We start from the raw sequence: 18,225 nt of genomic DNA on the forward strand, positions 1-18,225 counted from the left end.
TGATTAGCACCCAACGATGTCAGAAAGTATTAGGCATATGAAACAAATTTTTCTCACGAAATGCATTAGATGAAACATCATGATTGTTTTTCTTACACTTATGATTCAAGACGCGAAGTTGATTTACAATGGGTCATGGAAATGGAGTTTCAGCACCATCTCATCAAACATTATTCATCATTTATATACGGATAGGAAAATTTGGAACGGAAAGAAAACTCATCAAACCACTTGTATGCAGTTTCAGCCGCCTCTCAGTAGACATGAATGTCTACACTAATACCTCCCAAATGATTGGCCTGGATTGAGCAGCCGTTCTTTGTGCTTAGTTGCTCTCCCAAAATCTTTTGGTGAGTATGGCAGCGGAACCACAGACATGAACAGGATATTCTTGCCAATGCTGCTTGACCAGCAACTCGAACTCGATAGACCACACTTAGATCAGCCAATATCTCTCTTCTCACAGTATCTGACTCATGAGCGGGGTCATACCCATCAAGATCTGCCTCATTAACGATAACTACAGAACCATCATCAAAGGCCACAATATCCTGGGATCGTGCTGGCCTTGGGGTCTTCAAGATGAGATCAGTTGTGTTAATGTGAGCACTTCTTCTCAGCTTAAGATTATAGTATTCCAGAACAGCCTGCAATGACAACAGATAGTTGGCAACCTTTAATAAATATGAAATAGCAATGATACTAACAATAAACATGGCAAAACATCATGTAACACCCCCTCTCCCTCCCCTTCTATTTTCTCTTTTTTTTTTTTTTTTAACTTCTTTTCTAATTTAACAGGGAACTCATTGAATCGCTAAAACATGAGGACCAAAAGCAATTTCAGAAGATTCCATATTTCTGTACATCCTATATGGTGTCCAATAACATGATGTGCCAAGCACTAAACTGGCCTTAAATATATCAAGGGAACTCCATAAATTCCTAAACTTCCACATAGTAAATTGCTGTGAATCTTTCATCAACTGGATCAGAAATCTTGCTAGAAAAGTACCTGCCACTGAGCAGATGCTAGAAGCACCCTTGGCCTGATTGACCTGACATGATCATACGCAGCTTCAGGTGTCATCTGTTTGTGTTGCACCTGAATAAAAAAAAGTAACATTGTAAATCAAGAATTGCCCAGAGATTACGACAATGCTAAGTCCATTAGAGTACTACCAGGTAACAAAGAACAATGGTTGTACTGCGCCCCCGACCAGCCTTACAATGAACATATGTAGTACATCCTTGCAATACATTCTCTACAAGCAAGAAGATATGAAATACCAGAATCACATGTAAGAACATTTTCCACTTCGCAATAAAAATTCCATGCTTCATAAAAATCACATAACATTTATAGGAAGCTTACCATGAATGAAATCCACAGCTAGGCAAATATCATTTAGGGATGGTGCAAAACAGTAGTCTCTTGTAGGAATGACCAGATGGTCAATGCCATGAGCCTAGCAACATTTCAATAATTTAATGAAAAATATATACAAAATTTAAAAACGGTGTAAAAAATGAAGTGAACAGCATATATTATGATACTGATACGCCAGAATCCCTAACAAAAATATAGTAACAATGTTAAAAAAAAAATGTTTATATAGAACAAATTCAAGAAAACTGAAAGAAATAGAGTCACAAAAGCCAGAAATAGCAAGTGGTGAAATATAAATATGGACAGATTTTCACGTAAAATTTATGAATTATCTTATGAACTAAACAACTAAACTCATGAAAAGAGCCAACAAAACCACCCACCCACCCACAACACACACACACACAAGAAACAAGCAAATGCACCCACATGATAAAGAGATGTTGGAACCAATGTCTCATATGGCTCATTCAATGTGATCACACCATGAACACCAAGCTCCTTTAGGCATGGAACATCTGTAGGGAATGGAACAGCGCCTAGCAATATGAACTGCAAAGAAATTTAATAAAATTAGCAAGAAGTTTGACTGTCACAATACAACAAGTAGACAGGTAAAATCTCATTAACTAGAGGTTCAATATGCTGCAATACGAACTGCAAAAGAACTTACTAGAATTAGCAAGAAGTTTCACTCTCACAATACAAGTAGACAGGTAAAAACTCATTAACTAGAGGTTCAATATGCTGCAAAAGTTGACTACCAGAATCTTGAGCTTTGAACAAACAAATAGTAGCATAATGCTGGGTTTTAATCATAGATGCTTGAAAACACATCCTAAGAAATGAAAGATAGGGGAACAAAAGATTGACAATAAAATGTACAAACAAGAATAAAGATATTCTGAGCAAAATGCAAAGAAAACTTTCCTTTACTTGAAAGAATTACAAACACTATCCATTAAACTTTAGACACCAATCTAGATATGCTTTCTGTTCTAAAACTTCATCCTAAGATGCAAGTTTCCAGCACTTATCATAGAATTTTAGGAATTGAGAAAGACAAATCAATAAACAGTCCAATTCCTTGAGCATTTTACAAGTGGTATAAAATTTCTTGCCTATTGACATCATGCTAAGCAAGGTCCAATCAGTCTTGTACAAAGGGATTGGGATTGGTAAACGCGATACACCTTTGCACTTAATAGAAAGTTCCCGCCAGAGCAAGAAATGCAAAAAAGCCTAACCTTTACTTACTTTGCATTATTCCTGCGATATTATTAACTAAAGTTTGCTGCAGCATTGATTGATCATCCATTGCCCACTTTTCTTCTCTAACCAGATTTAAAAAACTCAAAATACCCTAAAACATGACAACAAATAGATCCCAACTAAACAAGGCATAGCACAGCGCTCAATGCACAAACCCAGAAAATTGAATGTCAAAGTGAAAATTCAGTTAATAAAATCCACACATACGAAGTTTCCTAAAATTATCATATGATATTTCCACCAAAACAAGCTAAGACAATGCAGAGGAACGAGAAATAACAAATTTATACCTCGTCGACCCTATCCCACCAGCGAAACTCAGCCTGAAACTTGTTCCTAACAACGTTATAAAGCAAAGTTGGGTAAAACAAAGCCCGTGCCCCTGCTCCAATGAAAACCCTCTTCGCGTCCCACGAAACAACTTCTTCGCTATTGCTGTTATTAGCAATTTCCACGCACGATTTCTCCTTTGCCCCTCTCTCCACCTCACCGTCCTTCAATTCCTCAATAATCATAATATCCTCAAAACTCAAACAACAAAACCAAATCACGAAGCCACCCAAATTTCACACCAAAAAGCCCTAATTAAGAGTATGAATTATATACAAATATGCATATACATTTACACAAATTGTCGATCAAGAGACGGACAACGAAACCTTCACATCACTAATAAACGGAAAACGCTGATAAATTGCAGAATTGATAGAGAAAGCCTGGAACTTTTTCAGGAAAGAAGGAAACAGAGAGTGAGAACAAAAGAAGAGATTAATTTGGAAAAAATTGAACAGTGATTTCCAGGAGAAATCACAATCACCATGGTATGATTGTAAAACAGAGTAGAGATCGGTGTTTGGAAACCCTAACCTAGATTTAGTAGTTCAGGAATTGCCTAGGTTCTACTCTTACAGCTTTTGAAAGAGAGAGAGTTGGTAAAGAAAATTGAGAGAACGGAGAAGGGAATGTGAAGCGAAGAGGGGCTGAAGGGAAGATGTGAAAATGGGGTCAGTGTTTGACACGCGGCAACAGTTAATGTGGAATATTAGGTGAAAGTTGGAGGCGTTTGTTGGACAAGGCCTGGAGATTGCCAGCATTTAATAATCACCCTTGGATTGCTTTGTCTTTATTTATTTATTTATTAAATTTTTTACAATTTATTTACTTAATAAATATAATTTTTATAAATTAATTTTAATACTAAAATATATATATATATATATATATATATATATATATATATATATATATATATACTTTTTTAATGAGGATCCAAAGACTGAAGAGTCGACATGAATTTGCCAAATTAACTTATTTAATTTATTTTAATACTCCTATCCAACAATCAACACCACCAAACTTTAGCCTCAACAATATCAAATCCAAGCAACAAGAGGCAGAACCCTGGTGCAACAGCGTAGGATATAGAATCTACCCTCTGCTCAATAGTGCAACAGCCCATTACTTCACAGCAGGACCTACTGTTAGTGATCAAAGAAAATGGGCTGGCAAAAAAGGTCCAAATTCTCTACTCCATAAACGATACTATAGTATCAGCCACAACTATGAGAATAAGGGGAAAAAAGAACGAAAAAGACTCGATGTTCTTAATCGTTATCAAACACACAACGAGAGAACTATAACAATCACTATATGAAACGCTACCTCCGACCACAACTCCATCAATCAACTTATAGGCCTCCTCTAGATGGCCTTCCATACAAAGAGCTTTGAGCAAAGTACCACAAAGTGTGACACGATTTGGAGAACAAACTAAAGCCTCCATTCTATCCAAAACTGCAAATGCATCCATTGTCCTGCACTTCTTGCATAAATCCTGCATCAAAGAAGTGTATGTAAGAACATTTGGATTACAACCCCATCCTCTTCCATCTCCCCTAACAAATCCAATGCCCTCTCCCCACTCCCAAACCAACAAATTCCATCAAGAAGTGTTGAATATGCCAGTACATTAGGCACACAACCATGTCCTCTTCTTACTTTAAACAAACTACAAGCCTCCTCCAATCTGCCTACATCACAAAACCCTTTAATCATTGATACATATTTGACCATATCCAGATAAAAATCAATCAAACCAATCTCTCCCATCATTTTTGAGCCATATCCATGTCACCCCTTAGCACAAAACAACCTAGTAACAATGTTACAGGAAATAAGGGGTTTTCGTTCAGCTATTGGACGTCCAGGAATTTGATAAAATTTAAAAAACATAGCAGATAATTAACTGATATATATTTCATCAATTACAGTTTAATTCATTAACAGTTTTATAACTGATAAAAATAATTTCTATCTATTTATCAAATAAAATTCCATATCCAAATTTTTAGATATTAAACAAATAAAATTGATCTCTGTGGTACATATGCATCAACATTGTAAGCACCAACGCAAATTTAAGAGTGCAGCGTGAAGCCCTGAGAGTGCCCACCGAAAAAAAAATTATGTCCATATTTTTGTAATAGTTATGTATTATTTAAGTTAATTTTTCATTTACAAATTTTTCATTTACTTTAATTTATTATTTTTGGATTGAATTTAATAATACATTCTCCAAATATAATTTATAATATAAATTTTTTTTCATGTTTGATATGCCGAAGGAGTGCAACCTGGGAATCTACAACAATGATTATTAAATTTTTATTAATAAATATTATTTATTATTATTTTAAATTTGAATAATATATATTTTAAATGCATTTAAATAATATATTATTTAATAATTATATTTTTTACTATTTAAAATAAGATATAATAAATCAATAATTATATATTTATTTTAATAATAAAATAAAAATATTTTATATTATTATTAATTATTTTATTCATTAATAACAACGATTACACATAATTTTATTGAACACTTATTATAAATAAATTATTACCAATTATTAACAAAGAATAGTAGCTATACATTATCATCCTTAATCAAATAAATCAAATAAGCCGTTGGTTTCCGTACCCAGATCAAATTCTAGCATTTTCCGCAATAACAAGAGGGCCTCGTCAGCAAGCCTGCCCTCTTTGCACAAATTCAAAACGGCCTTAAATGTCTTTAACGCTAACAACACACTTTCTCTACCTTACCAGAACAACTCGTGGGTTTTGCTTAATCTTATACAAAATTGACAAGCTTTACTATACATAAAAGAACTATGCCTAAAATTTGTTTGGCAACCAGCCCAGATGAAAAAACGAAGACCAATTTGAGAGTTGTTAGGGGAGCATTTATTTAAGACCTCATGGACGCTTGTGGTGTCCAATTTAGCTATGATTGAATTCAGGCTCTTTCAGCGTTGTGAAGATTCTTTTGCAAAAGCATGTTAAGTTTATCTGGCAAGGGAGTGGTGAAATGTGAAGCCGAGATTTTGGGCGTGATTCAGAGCGACGAAAATCGAGCAAGGGAAGAGATGGACATGGGTTTATGGTGATTTTATGGATGTTTTGGATTGAACGAAAAAAACAAAACAAAATAAGTTGGCGAAGACCCAACACTTACGTCGAACGAGTTAGGCCAAAGTCCAATTTCAAGTCATCAAGCTTCAAGCGGGACCTGGAACGAGTTAGGCGAGTCAGTACAACGGCTATTGTCCTGTCCATGGAAAAAATCTAATTGAGGATTACTCTTTTTGGCTTAGTAACTCCTCTTTTAGACTATTATCTCGATCATGAAATTATTAGTATGGTGCTTAACATTGGATAGTACAATAACATTGGGATTTTTGTTGTAACATAAAGGTCCAAGTTTCTCCTGCATATAACCCTTCAATAATGGCATAGAAAGACTTGATGAATTTTCTATACTAGTGAGTAATAAGTAAGCTTTTGGATAATTATGCACCTGAATAGTAGGCAAAAGTAGTGTTGAAAATTTATTTTATTTTTATTTTTTAAATTGTAAGTGTTATTGCATTACAGTCCAAAACGAGTAGGATTACACAAATCAGGCTAAAGGCCTCATTACAAGGAAATCCAAACCCAAGTGTAGGCCTATTAATAGAGGCTTAATGCCCTACACAGCAGAATTCTAGTCCGATTCCCAAACACAGATCGCAAGAATGCTCTGCGCAGCTCATTAGAAAGCCACTGGACTAGAAAATGAAGCCGCCGAAGGCCAAGAAAAAAAGAAGCTTCCAAAAAGCCATGCACGGTTGGAAAAACCAACCCAGGTTAAGATAGAAACTTGAAAACTCAACAACAGACCATCACCTCCCAAGGGACACCGGCCGCTAAAACTGTCAACTTGAGAGAGAAGAGAGGAAGAGGGCATGCCATTACAATCTCCTTTAACCATGGAGCACCGGCAAATATCATTTTAAATGCTAGCTTTTAACCTTGTAGACACCTCCCTTTGGATCTACTCCCAAAGTCAACACCTGCACCCAATTACTCCAACCCATAGAAAAGGATCGCCAAGACAAAAACCCTCTCATAGAAGCTTTGGATATGCGACACCAAGAATAAAAACCAAAACACATAACTACACCCATCCTAAAAGGCGGGGAGGGAAGCAAGCCCACACTCATTGTGGGAGAAGGGCAAAGGAGCCCAATAAAAACAAGGTTTCGGCTTGAGCAAAGAGACTAGAAAGAAATTCTCTCTTGGAAGCTTATCCTTCGTTTTATTTTATTTTGGTACTTTGAGTTCCAATGTTGAAAATTAATTTTAAGGAAAGAGAAGGAGGCGCAGAAGGATGAAATCTCATATTTAGTTTTTTTTTTTTTTTCATTTTCTAAATTTATTTGAATTGTATGTTTTTAAATTATGTAAAATATAAAATTTATATTATCTTAATTAATAATCTATTTTACATTTTTTAAATTCCATTAGTTAACAGTATTGAATTGAGTTTAATTGGATTGAAATTAAATCGTTAAGAATTCAATTAATTAAAATTAAAAATTATGAAGTTTATTTGATTATAAATTAAAATTTAAAGATCAATTTGAGCCATATATATATATATATATATATATGAAATTAATAAACAAGAATCTTTCTTTTTTGATAAAATAAATGGATAATCCTAATCTTCCAACCATGGAAGTGAATAGTGATGCAGAAATGACAGGGAGAGACTATTATCTTCTCCTCTCCTTTCTCCTTGTTTCCTCCCAATTATTCTTAAGCAATGGAAAGAGTGTTTTGTTGTTAGTAAATGAAGTACGTCGAAGTCCCTTGGAGGGCTTTAAGAGCATTAGAGATGTCATCTTCAAAAACTTACCATTGAAGAAAAGCATTCCCCTCCAAAATTGAATACTAACCCTTCTTCTTTTTATTTCTTATTTCAATAATTTATAATTTAATATCTAAAATATTATAAAAATTACAATTCAGTCTCTTTACTTTTATTAAAAAAAAAGTTGGTATTTAATAAAATAATATTTTTAGATAATTATATGTGATAATAGGTAATAAATTACCTATCAATATAATAAATGCTCTCTAACTAATAAGATGGAGAATACTAAATACTTTTTCAAGTGACTGTTGTTAGTATTTCTCTTTTTTTTATTAAATTATATTATTAGCTGATGAAAAACTAAAATAAGTTAAAAATTTTAATATTTATAATAATTTAATTATCAAAGTTTAATTTATAATTAATTAATGATAAATTTTAACAAAAAAACATTTTATAATAGTATTATAATTCAAAGACTAATTTATTTCAAATCAAAAATAAAGAAATTAAATTATTTAATCATACTTCAAAGAATAAAATTATAAAATATTCTTATTGTTGTAGGGTATTTTTATGAGATCCACAAAAAAGCTAGCGTACGCAGGCCAAAAGAAGAATCCTCCCCCTCAGCATCCACGCAACCTATTTGCCCCTCACATTATCCAAATTCCCCCATAATACCTCATTCGAGATTCTTCTCCAGTTGGTGTGAAGGTCTGCTGTTTGATATGCCAATTTCTTTCTTCAAATAATGTTTCAGAATTGTTATTTTCAGCGTCCAAAATTACTTTTTTTACTCAGATTTTCTATTTTTTATAAAGTTTCAAGAGACATAGAATGGAATTGCTCCAACTCAAAAGTTTCCCACAATAGGACCACCGGTGACCAAAGATTACATGCTTTTTTTTTCTTCTGATATCTAATATCCTGATACAAAGTGAGAAAGCAGGCAAGTAAATGAATCAAGCCAAGTCACTTGGATTCAGAAAAGTCTTGTCTTTACCTACTTTCATATGGTGGTCACCAATTTGATCGGCTCTTGAGCTTCACTTGGTTCCATGCCCTTTCTTAGAAGACAAGTCTTCACTCTTCAAGCACTTCTTTTTTCTTTGCAAAATTTGGAAACCCATAATGCTCACAGTGCAGCTTAAGAAACTGTGATCTTAACTGCTCACAATGTCAAAAATAAGTCACCAATTGACCTATTTGATTTTATCCAATTTAATAGATAGAAATTTATCGTCGAGCTAAAGATGGGTCTAAAATATTAGTCACCAAAGAGTCTCTCCTATATCTAGAACCTACCCAACCTGCAAAAAGGCTTAAAACACACTTTTATATCCACAAACCATATATCCACAACTCAATCACATTACACAACCCCTCCTGGGCCCATCCAAACAGTCATCAATCTCAACATGTAAAATTACAGTTTAATCCTCATAATTTAATCCTCTTCCAAAAACTACTCAAATGAGTTCTAAAAATTCTAAAACTTTGTCCCGCAGTCCTTAGCAATATTTCTATCCTAATGCAAAAAGAATCAAAATTTTCTGAGCTTACACGAATATTTTACGAATTTTTAATCCAATTCAAGCACTAGAAATTACGAAAAAGTAAGGTTCGGGTTTACCTATGCCGATTCAGATCTCAGGAATGCGCTTGGGACGTCTGACAACGGTGGGGTAGCTAAAATCTCTATCCAATTCCGAGACTTTTTCGGTAGCCGGTCTGTCTGACTGGAAATTCACAGACTCGGGCAACCGTCAAATTTCCGCGAATTGAAGGTACCTACACAAAGCCCACAACACGGGGGTTAGTATATAGTTTTTACGGAATTTTCTAAGCTCATTTAATGCTCAGAAAAACACTACGAAGTTTCATGGGACCCACCGAAAAACGGTGTCGGAAAATTTTGAAATTTATATTGCCGCGAAGCTCTCGACGAGTGGAGTGCTCTAGTACTCTCGGTTTTCTTGTGGGGTTCACGGTTTGCGAGAAATCTAGACCAAAAATCGAAATGAGCTAAAACTTCCCGGACAAAAATTGGGCAAACAGCTCAATGGATTTTGGTGTTTTTGGTGTCTATGGAAAGCTCTCGAGGTGTAGATGATGCTTGACACAAGACCCAGCCCAATCGGTGGCCGGATAAGCCGGGAAGGTGAGGCGTGTCACGCGCGTAGGGGAGGAGTTCGCGTGCGTTTTCCGGCCGCTTGGGACTTCGGCCGGCCATGGGGAGGCACTGGGGCGGCGCACCTGCGAGGTGGGAAGGGCTGGGTGGCGGCGGCGTGGCCTGGGGAGGAGGGAGGAGAGAGAAAATGGGAGAGAGAGGGAGAGAGGTTGGGACGCGAGGGAAGGGAAGAAGAAGAAAAGAAAGGCCAGTCCGATTCGCCATTCCAATCCGGTTCGGTTTGATTCGGCCGGTCCAATTCAGGATACAAAATTTTAAATTTTTACTTTGCCTTGGGACCGAAAACGAGGCCCAAAATTTTCGAAAAAATTTTAGAAAACTCAAAAAAATTCTTAGACTCCAAATATATTTTTAGTTTTACCATGTGGTCTTTAAATTAATTTTTAAAAATCATCAAAGTTTTATATTTTCGAGAAATCAAACCCGATTTCTAAAATCTGAAAAATTTCAAATAATTTCCTAAAATTTAAATAAAATTAAAATATTAATATTACTCACAAAATAATAAATTTAAAAATTTAGGGTGTTACAATATAAAATATATATATATTATATTTTAAATATATAAAAAAAATAAAAATATCTCAAATTATAGTATGAATCAAGACATATGATATATAACGGGATACACCTATTAAGTACTATTAAATACATGAATTTATTTATGTCTTACTCTATAATAAATAGCTGTGGGTAAAAATTTCCCATAACATTCCATTTCCCTCCACTAAATGGAATTATGGTTTGTATTTAGAGAGATAGAGTGAGAGAATAAAGAACCCTCCAATGGTCTCATTCGCAGACAACCGTTAAAAAGCATACGCATACCCAATGCAAAGCATGAAATTGTTCACATCTCGCCAAAACTTTCTTTCCTTTCCTTTGCTTTCTTCTTTCTTCTCTCTACTTTTCCTTAATCCTCAAGTCTTCTCTGCTTTTTCTTCTTCAACACTCTCAAATAATAACCGAAAAAAATCCTCACTTTCGTCTTCAATGGCAGATACAAACTACTACACCAAATATCAACCGCAAAACCAAGCAAATAACTCAAGTAAGTTTTACTCTCATTTCCTCTACAAAGCTCTTTTAGTCACCATCTTCTTAGTCATACTCTCACTTTTCCCTTCACAAGCTCCTGAATTCATCAACCATACACTGAACACAAGAGGCTGGGAGTTTCTCCACCTTATTTTTGTTGGTATAGCTGTTTCTTATGGCCTGTTTAGCCGAAGAAATGATGAAGCAGAAAAAGATAGTTGCCTCTCAAAATTTGATAATGCTCAATCCTATGTCTCTAGATTCCTTCAGGTTTCTTCAGTTTTCGATGATGAAGCTGATAAGCCTTCCAGGTCTGATGAGAGCACCGTCCAAACATGGAATAGTCAGTACTACAGCAATGACCCTGTGGTGGTTGTAGCTGACGAAAATTCTGTTATCGATCAAGAACAGAAAGATACCACTTCAATAATCGGTGACAAACCACTTCAGTTGCCTGTTCGGAGCTTAAAATCGCGTATTTTAGAAGCAGATGGTAATGAAACTACTAAAGAATCTTCCTCTGCTGTTTATGCTTCTATTAGTAGTTCTAGTTCTAATTTGGGTTCTAAAAGAATTTCGAGCAATTCAGTTAAAAGCAGAAATGAGGAATTTGGCGGATTGCGCCATCAAGATTTGGAGGAGAAGCTGAAGGATAATGTGGTGATTCCTTGTCCAATTCCATGGAGATCAAGATCTGGAAGAATGGAAATGAAGCAAACAAAAGAAGAAGCCGATACTCCTCCTCCGTATACTCTGCCACCATCCATGGAGGAGTCTGAATTCAACAGGCCTTTCAGGGCCCAAGTGTCTCGATCACCACGAATCGATTCAACAAATTCTTCACCTTCAATGTCTTCACCAAAGAAGCTTTCACCTTCACCTTCTTTCCCAGCCGAGGCACAAAGCAAAAGTCCAGAGGATTTTGTCAGGAAGAAGAGCTTTTACAGGTCTCCTCCCCCTCCTCCACCTCCACCACCACCACCACCACCACCTCCACCACCACCATCACAACTGTTTCAAAAATCATGGTCAATGAAACCTAGTTCCAGTGTCCATGATGATGACAAGGTTTTCGCAGGGAAAGATGTGAAGCGAAGTTACACAAGCAAGCCAAAAGAATCAAACAAGCGTGGTGGCTTGTCAATCCCAACATCAGTTAGGACAACTAGAAGCAATGATTTCCTTTCTGCTAAAGAATTTGATGATATGATCAACACCAAGGCGGAGAAAAGATTCAAGGAAGCTGAACCAAGTACAGTGGAGAGAGGAGGAAGAAAGAAAGTAGCGTTTGATCAATCATCATTCAAGACGGAGAGGCTAGATCGAGACACAGTCACTTTTATGCCTCAACCAATTTACAGGGAGTTTCCAAAGGAAGAGAAAGAAGAATTGGTGGAAAAATTAATGCTGGAATCAGATGAGGACCTGGAGACTGAGGACGAAGATGACGATGACATTGCAGGAAGTTGTTTTGTTTCAGGCACTGCAGCAGCAATTTCAAACAACGAAGAAGTTGCTTGTACTGCTGCAAGTGATGGAGGACCTGATGTTGACAAGAAAGCTGATGAGTTCATAGCCAAATTCAGAGAGCAAATCAGGCTTCAAAGAATAGAATCTATCAAGAGATCGAGTGAGCTGATAAGTAGAAAGGCTTCAAGGTAATCTTAACAGGATAGATAAATTTGGATTGGCGATTAAAAAAGAACTTTTGTTTATCTCATTTTATGCTTATAATTTTATTTGGTATCAAGAATCTTAGGACATAATTCATGGTATAAAATGTATTCTTCTTCTTGGTGGCGACAATACTTTGGTCTATGTATTCAGGTAGCAGTTTGATTCTGTGACAAATTAATCTGAAACTACATTCTCACCTTCCACTGTTAAACTTGCAAAGCTATCAGATGCATTAAATGTTGAAATGTGTGCAAATTCACTGCCTGGTTTGGACATTGATTTTGTGTTTGGAAGCCAAATTAATTATAAAATTCATTTCTTTTGAAAATGAATTTTTACTATGCAAAACTAATTGTGAAGAATTTTAAACTCTTCGCTTTTTTAGCAATTGATTTAGAGCTGCAGAAAAGCTGGAAAACATTTCTAGTTTTTGTGCAGAAGTAAAATAGGTTTTGATAAAACGCCCATGCTTCATGCTTCCATGAGCAGAACTTACAAATCCAGCAAGCATAGAAACAAATCCTATTACGGATCCAACATTAATTACTAATTTTTAACTGAGACATGAAATTATACTCACATATGCAGAACAGATGATAAATAAATAAATTTGATAAATGGGGCATTCAATTCATCTAATTATTCTGAATTTTTTCATTTTAATGCTTGTCAAAGTATTTAGATGACATATTTTACTCTCTTTTTTTTTTGTGTCAGAATATTATGATAAATTCCACTGCACAAGATGCAGAGAAATGCCACAACTTGCAATAGAAGCAAGGGAGGAGGGCTTGCACTTGCAGACTGAAATATTAGACTGCACTTTTTTACTCTGTAAAGTCATTCTTTTTGTCATTACTGCAAAAGCCTGGCAGGACATGAAGGGAAATTGTCATTGGCCTAATCATTTTTCTGTGGTGATGGGCTTCCCTGTTATTTTCTTCTCTGCATTCACAGCATCAGTAAGGTTTCCCATTAATAGTTAGGAATAGGAATCCAAACCATCTCTTATTTACTATTAGCCCAAATTCATCATCTGCTGCTGGGCCTGCAGGAAGCTTTTCTGACTATGGGTTTCTGTCGTTCATGACATTGCAATCATGGGAAATCCTAAATGCCGATTGAGTAATAATTTAATCATTGAATAATTATTTTATTTAAAAAAAAAAGTAATTAATTATCAGCAAATATATCTTTTTGGAATAATTTGGACGGATGTTAATGTGTGTAAAAGCAAGCAGTCACGCGTGCTTGCTTTGATTATATGTACAATGTTGATGACATGAAATGATGACAAGTGATAAGAAAGAGAGAGATGGTGATTAAGGAACTTTTTGTTATCAAAGCTTTACTACAGGAAGATCATGAACTTCTTTTTATCAACCTTTTGTTTTCTTGTCTTTCCAACTACACTAAGATAAAAGATAAACTTGTGGCCGTTAGGTTCCCGTCATTTTGACACCAACTTTCTCAATAGGATAACTTTATAAATTTCATTTGTGTGAATTGATTTACTTGAATATAAAATTTTGCATTGAATTGATTTCCTTTTAAGACTCTATTAGATTGCTATGGAATTTTTTTTGACCAAAATCTATTTATAAAATATTATTTTAGATTAATTAATAAATTAAAAAAAAAAAGCCCTGTTAGGGTAAAATCCAAAAAGTTGCATTTGATCCCCAATTATCACAACTAGAAAAATAGGGAAGCCCTTACAATCATTGACCCTAAGAAGAGTGATAGAACAAACAAAATCGATTATCATCACTTGAATGAAACTTCTTTGTGTAATATCTACAAATTATCGCTGCTACTTTGTACTTAGGGTGAATTCAGAGAATTCATTTCAGTTAAGTGATTTTCTTCACATTTTGACAAGTTCACGAATAACCATTCCCTAGCTTTTACATCACCAACCAACAAGACACTTGCTCCATATCATAGACTTCAAAGTAAAATGAAGGAAAATTATGAGGGATTACTTTGAAATTTCCACTACCTATGCTAGGCTTAGCCCATTCAACAAGCCATTTTGAATTTTTGTTGCCCAAACAAAAATAGCAACAGGACATAATGTAAATTTCTCAACAAAAGTCTTCTCTTCCTTGACTGATCACCAAGTTTAAGGTGCTTAATTAGATTTTTGAAATTTCAAAACCTAGGCAGACAAAGAAGCATATACATAGAGCATGAAATTGACTATTCCATTAACTTGTCAAACATGGTTATTGAAATTTGGAAGTACTTGCATCTTCTGGGAGAGTTTAGATCTCTACCAGATTATCTATTCGGTTCTTCTTAGAGGAGAAGAAAATGAGAGAGAAGTAAGGTTTACTATTTCTGAAGGAGTAGGTTGTTTTACTCTTTATAGATACCATCCCAAGGACCTGAGTCTGAAATACCATTATCATGCTGAGGCTTAAATGTTTTGCTGGAGGACCGCCTTTAGGAGGCTGCTTCTCTCATACCCATTTCAAAATTCCTCCATAACCAACCACCAATCAAAACCATGAAACTGTCCCCATCAAATCCCACTTCCAAGCATTTAACATATAACTAGAATCATATAATTATACCGACTCAATGAGTTAAAAATTATAATTAATTAGAGACTCATTTGCACTTTACATTCAAATCAACTCCTCTTCCATGCCCATAATCTCAGAAGTAAGTATTGCTTGGGGAGATAGAAGGATTAATCAGTATTAATTAGCACTAAAAAGGATGAAACTAATATCTCAAACCCCTCTCAAAGGAGATTGATGGGTCAATAATACAAAATATGAAGACCCACCAAGTCAACCCTAACCACCACCATACCTTAGACCTAAGAATTTTAACACGATAAAATATGCAGATGAGGTACGCTGTTACAACTATTTCCTGCCCCTTTCATATTTTACACTTTCCAACCTCCTCTTTTCTAACATAAATATAGGATCATTAATAATTTCTTATAATGACCAAAATGTCCTCGTTTATGATTCTTAATCACGACCGAGGACGCAGGCCATAAAACAGGGCTGCTGGCGCTGTTGGGGGCCACGGGTTAATGGGGATGGGCCTGTGGTGGTGAGTGGGACCCATGCGAGGATGCGAGGGACCAACGGTTGATGATGCGGCTGGTGGGACAGCAACACGCTCACATGAGGGGCACATGGTGAGCGTGGTGGGTGGGTTCATTTGCATGTAGAACTGTGGGGAAAGTTTCAGTGCTCTCAGTTCCTGAACTTCCTTTTGCAACCGTCTGTTTTCTTCAGTTAGATTCTCACAGCATCTCTTCAAGAACTCACAGTCAACCTCTGTCTGCTTCAACTTGGTCCTGCAATTAATTTCCCATTCCAACACGTAAATAAATAAAGCTATAATCTTTAAAAATGGCTGATTAAGACAAATCTCAATTTCCAATTCTACCCTTAAAATTATAGAATAATATATCACCTTGCCCTTCTGTTCTGAAACCACACCTCCACTTGTCTGGGTCTAAGACCCAGCTGCTTTGCCAATGCCAACTTTTGCTTCTGTACAAAGCAAGATAATATTTTCATGTTAACTTTCACCGTTTGGTTGCTCAGAAAAAGCTGGAAATGAGTTTGACTCACTTGTCTTTATCAAAAACAAAAGGAGGTAAGCAAATTAAACTTACTGGATTAAGGGTGTTGTGTTCCTTGAAACTTTCTTCAAGAATAGCAGACTGATCTTTAGAGAGCCTGAGCTTCTTCCTTGAGGTGTCTCCATCTTCCTCATCGCTGATTCCACGACAACAATCTCTCTCCGTCTCCTGCTCCTCTCCATTCCCTTCCCTTTCGCCTCGCTTTCCACTTACACTCGATATCGTGCTGTTCGGGGATGAGACACCCGCTTCTTCTTCGAAATCGACTGTTGATGGAAGACTGTTCACATCGATTCCTCGTAGAAATGATCTTGTGTCAGCGCGGCACGAATCAGAGTTTGGATCTGCATGCGAGAGATGCGTCAGTGAGAAACGCTACTTGAATTTTCTAGGCGTGGATATAGAGAACAAAAAGAGGGTTTTTTTTTTCGTATGAAGAGAAAGGAATAAAAGTGAATTGAAAACAATTGACAAAAGGCCAGATTTAATTTGTAAAAGGGATCTAACATGGAAAAAGCAAAGAGAAAAAGAATGCTTATTTTAAGTTGTTGAAAAGAAAGAACAAAAGAACAATTTTTAATACATAAAATGCTTTACGTTCTGTTTGTTTCTCGGGAAGTTAGGGATAAAAGAAAAACACAGGGGGAAAGTGAAGATGGTTGATGAGGGAAAAAGCAAGCGTAGATCTGAAGCTTATCGCCATGCAGATCTAGAACCCCCATAAGAACAGAAAAAAGGAGAATGAAAAAACCAAAAAAAAAAAAAAAAGAAAGGGCAAACCTGAAGAAGGAAAGGTGTTATTCCATGAGGGTTTTAAAGAATCAGCAGAAGATGGGACCAGCGAAGGCATGAGATTGAGCTGCAAAGAATGGTAATTTTGAGGAAAACTCAAGCTTAAGCTCAAACCCAAATCTTCTTTATCAACCATCATCTTCCTAAGGTTTGCCAACAACAAGTAATTAAAGGCACAGCTAGAGCCTAGCTATGGCAAATGATTTAAAAGTATAGGCATATGTTTGAAGAAGTTGTTATTTGTGCGTTTAGATAGCCAAGCCAAGAAAGAAAGAGAGCAAAGCCGAGGTATCCAGGGGTTGGATTGAGAGAGGAAGCAAGAGTTATGGGGATGGTGGATTCGGAGGAGAGTGCGTGGGAGATTATATAGAAAGAAGAGAGAGAAGGGGAGTGGCGTGCGTCTAAGTTTTAGTCCTGACTTGGTGTCAGGAGGCCAATTATCTCAATCATGTCTTCTTCTGCCCACCCCAAATAATAATAATAATATTACCCAGCTCTAGTTACTTTCTTACTTCTCTCTTAAAGTATTTTTTTTAAATTAAATTTCCTCTATTTAAATCTATATTACAATCAAATATAATTGTTTAAAAAGTAATACGGTTTAATAGACTAAACTTAGACAGAATTCCATAATTTCATTTTGATTGTACGTTCTGCGTGTGGGTGTTACAGATTGGCAAGCTGAACAGTTTCTTAACTATATTGTTGACTATTACTGTGGCAGAACTATTACCATGATAGGCTTTAATTTTCTTGTAATTATATCATTTTTTTTTGCTTTATTATGTTGTTAATTTGAAAGAGAGATTGACCCTTTTTGACATTGAAAGTTTGATGGGTTGTTAAGTGAAAAAAATAAAAACATTTATCGGAATAAATTATTCACAATAATCTTACCAAAAGCCCATAGATTTCCTTATAGAGACCTACGATTGCTGTCTCTTGTTCAAATTAATTCGAATACCAAGCTATTCAACAGGACCATTAATTATTAGTAGTTAAGAAGGAAAACTCAATGCAATAAACATGCAGGCCATATA

At 35.6% G+C, this 18,225-nt stretch overlaps 3 protein-coding genes and 1 pseudogene across 3 annotated transcripts; 1 reads left to right on the plus strand and 3 right to left on the minus strand.

The window, feature by feature from the left end:
- Positions 1-38: 38 nt before the first annotated feature.
- LOC110661408 (phosphatidylglycerophosphate phosphatase PTPMT2) lies at positions 39-3,702 on the minus strand. Its single transcript, XM_058153525.1, has 6 exons — positions 2,953-3,702; positions 1,820-1,942; positions 1,376-1,469; positions 1,183-1,265; positions 1,016-1,105; positions 39-647 (listed from the first exon to the last, which is right to left on the minus strand). Exons 1-6 carry the CDS (start codon positions 3,175-3,177, stop codon positions 255-257), a joined length of 1,008 nt encoding a protein of 335 aa, XP_058009508.1. The 5' UTR covers positions 3,178-3,702; the 3' UTR covers positions 39-254.
- Positions 3,301-6,286, minus strand: LOC131182850 (pentatricopeptide repeat-containing protein At5g47360-like; annotated as a pseudogene).
- A 4,427-nt stretch (positions 6,287-10,713) lies between these two features.
- On the plus strand, positions 10,714-13,907 carry LOC110661409 (uncharacterized). Its single transcript, XM_021820030.2, has 2 exons — positions 10,714-12,758; positions 13,495-13,907. The coding sequence occupies exons 1-2, from the start codon at positions 10,894-10,896 to the stop codon at positions 13,502-13,504; spliced, it is 1,875 nt and encodes a 624-aa protein (XP_021675722.2). The 5' UTR covers positions 10,714-10,893; the 3' UTR covers positions 13,505-13,907.
- Positions 13,908-15,364: 1,457 nt separating this feature from the next.
- On the minus strand, positions 15,365-17,613 carry LOC110661410 (homeobox-leucine zipper protein HAT4). Its single transcript, XM_021820033.2, has 4 exons — positions 17,174-17,613; positions 16,427-16,737; positions 16,222-16,301; positions 15,365-16,102 (listed from the first exon to the last, which is right to left on the minus strand). The coding sequence occupies exons 1-4, from the start codon at positions 17,322-17,324 to the stop codon at positions 15,772-15,774; spliced, it is 873 nt and encodes a 290-aa protein (XP_021675725.2). The 5' UTR covers positions 17,325-17,613; the 3' UTR covers positions 15,365-15,771.
- Between the last annotated feature and the right edge of the window lie 612 nt (positions 17,614-18,225).

The sequence above is a fragment of the Hevea brasiliensis genome, chromosome 9 (genome assembly GCF_030052815.1).
Source record: "Hevea brasiliensis isolate MT/VB/25A 57/8 chromosome 9, ASM3005281v1, whole genome shotgun sequence".
NCBI lineage: Eukaryota > Viridiplantae > Streptophyta > Magnoliopsida > Malpighiales > Euphorbiaceae > Hevea > Hevea brasiliensis.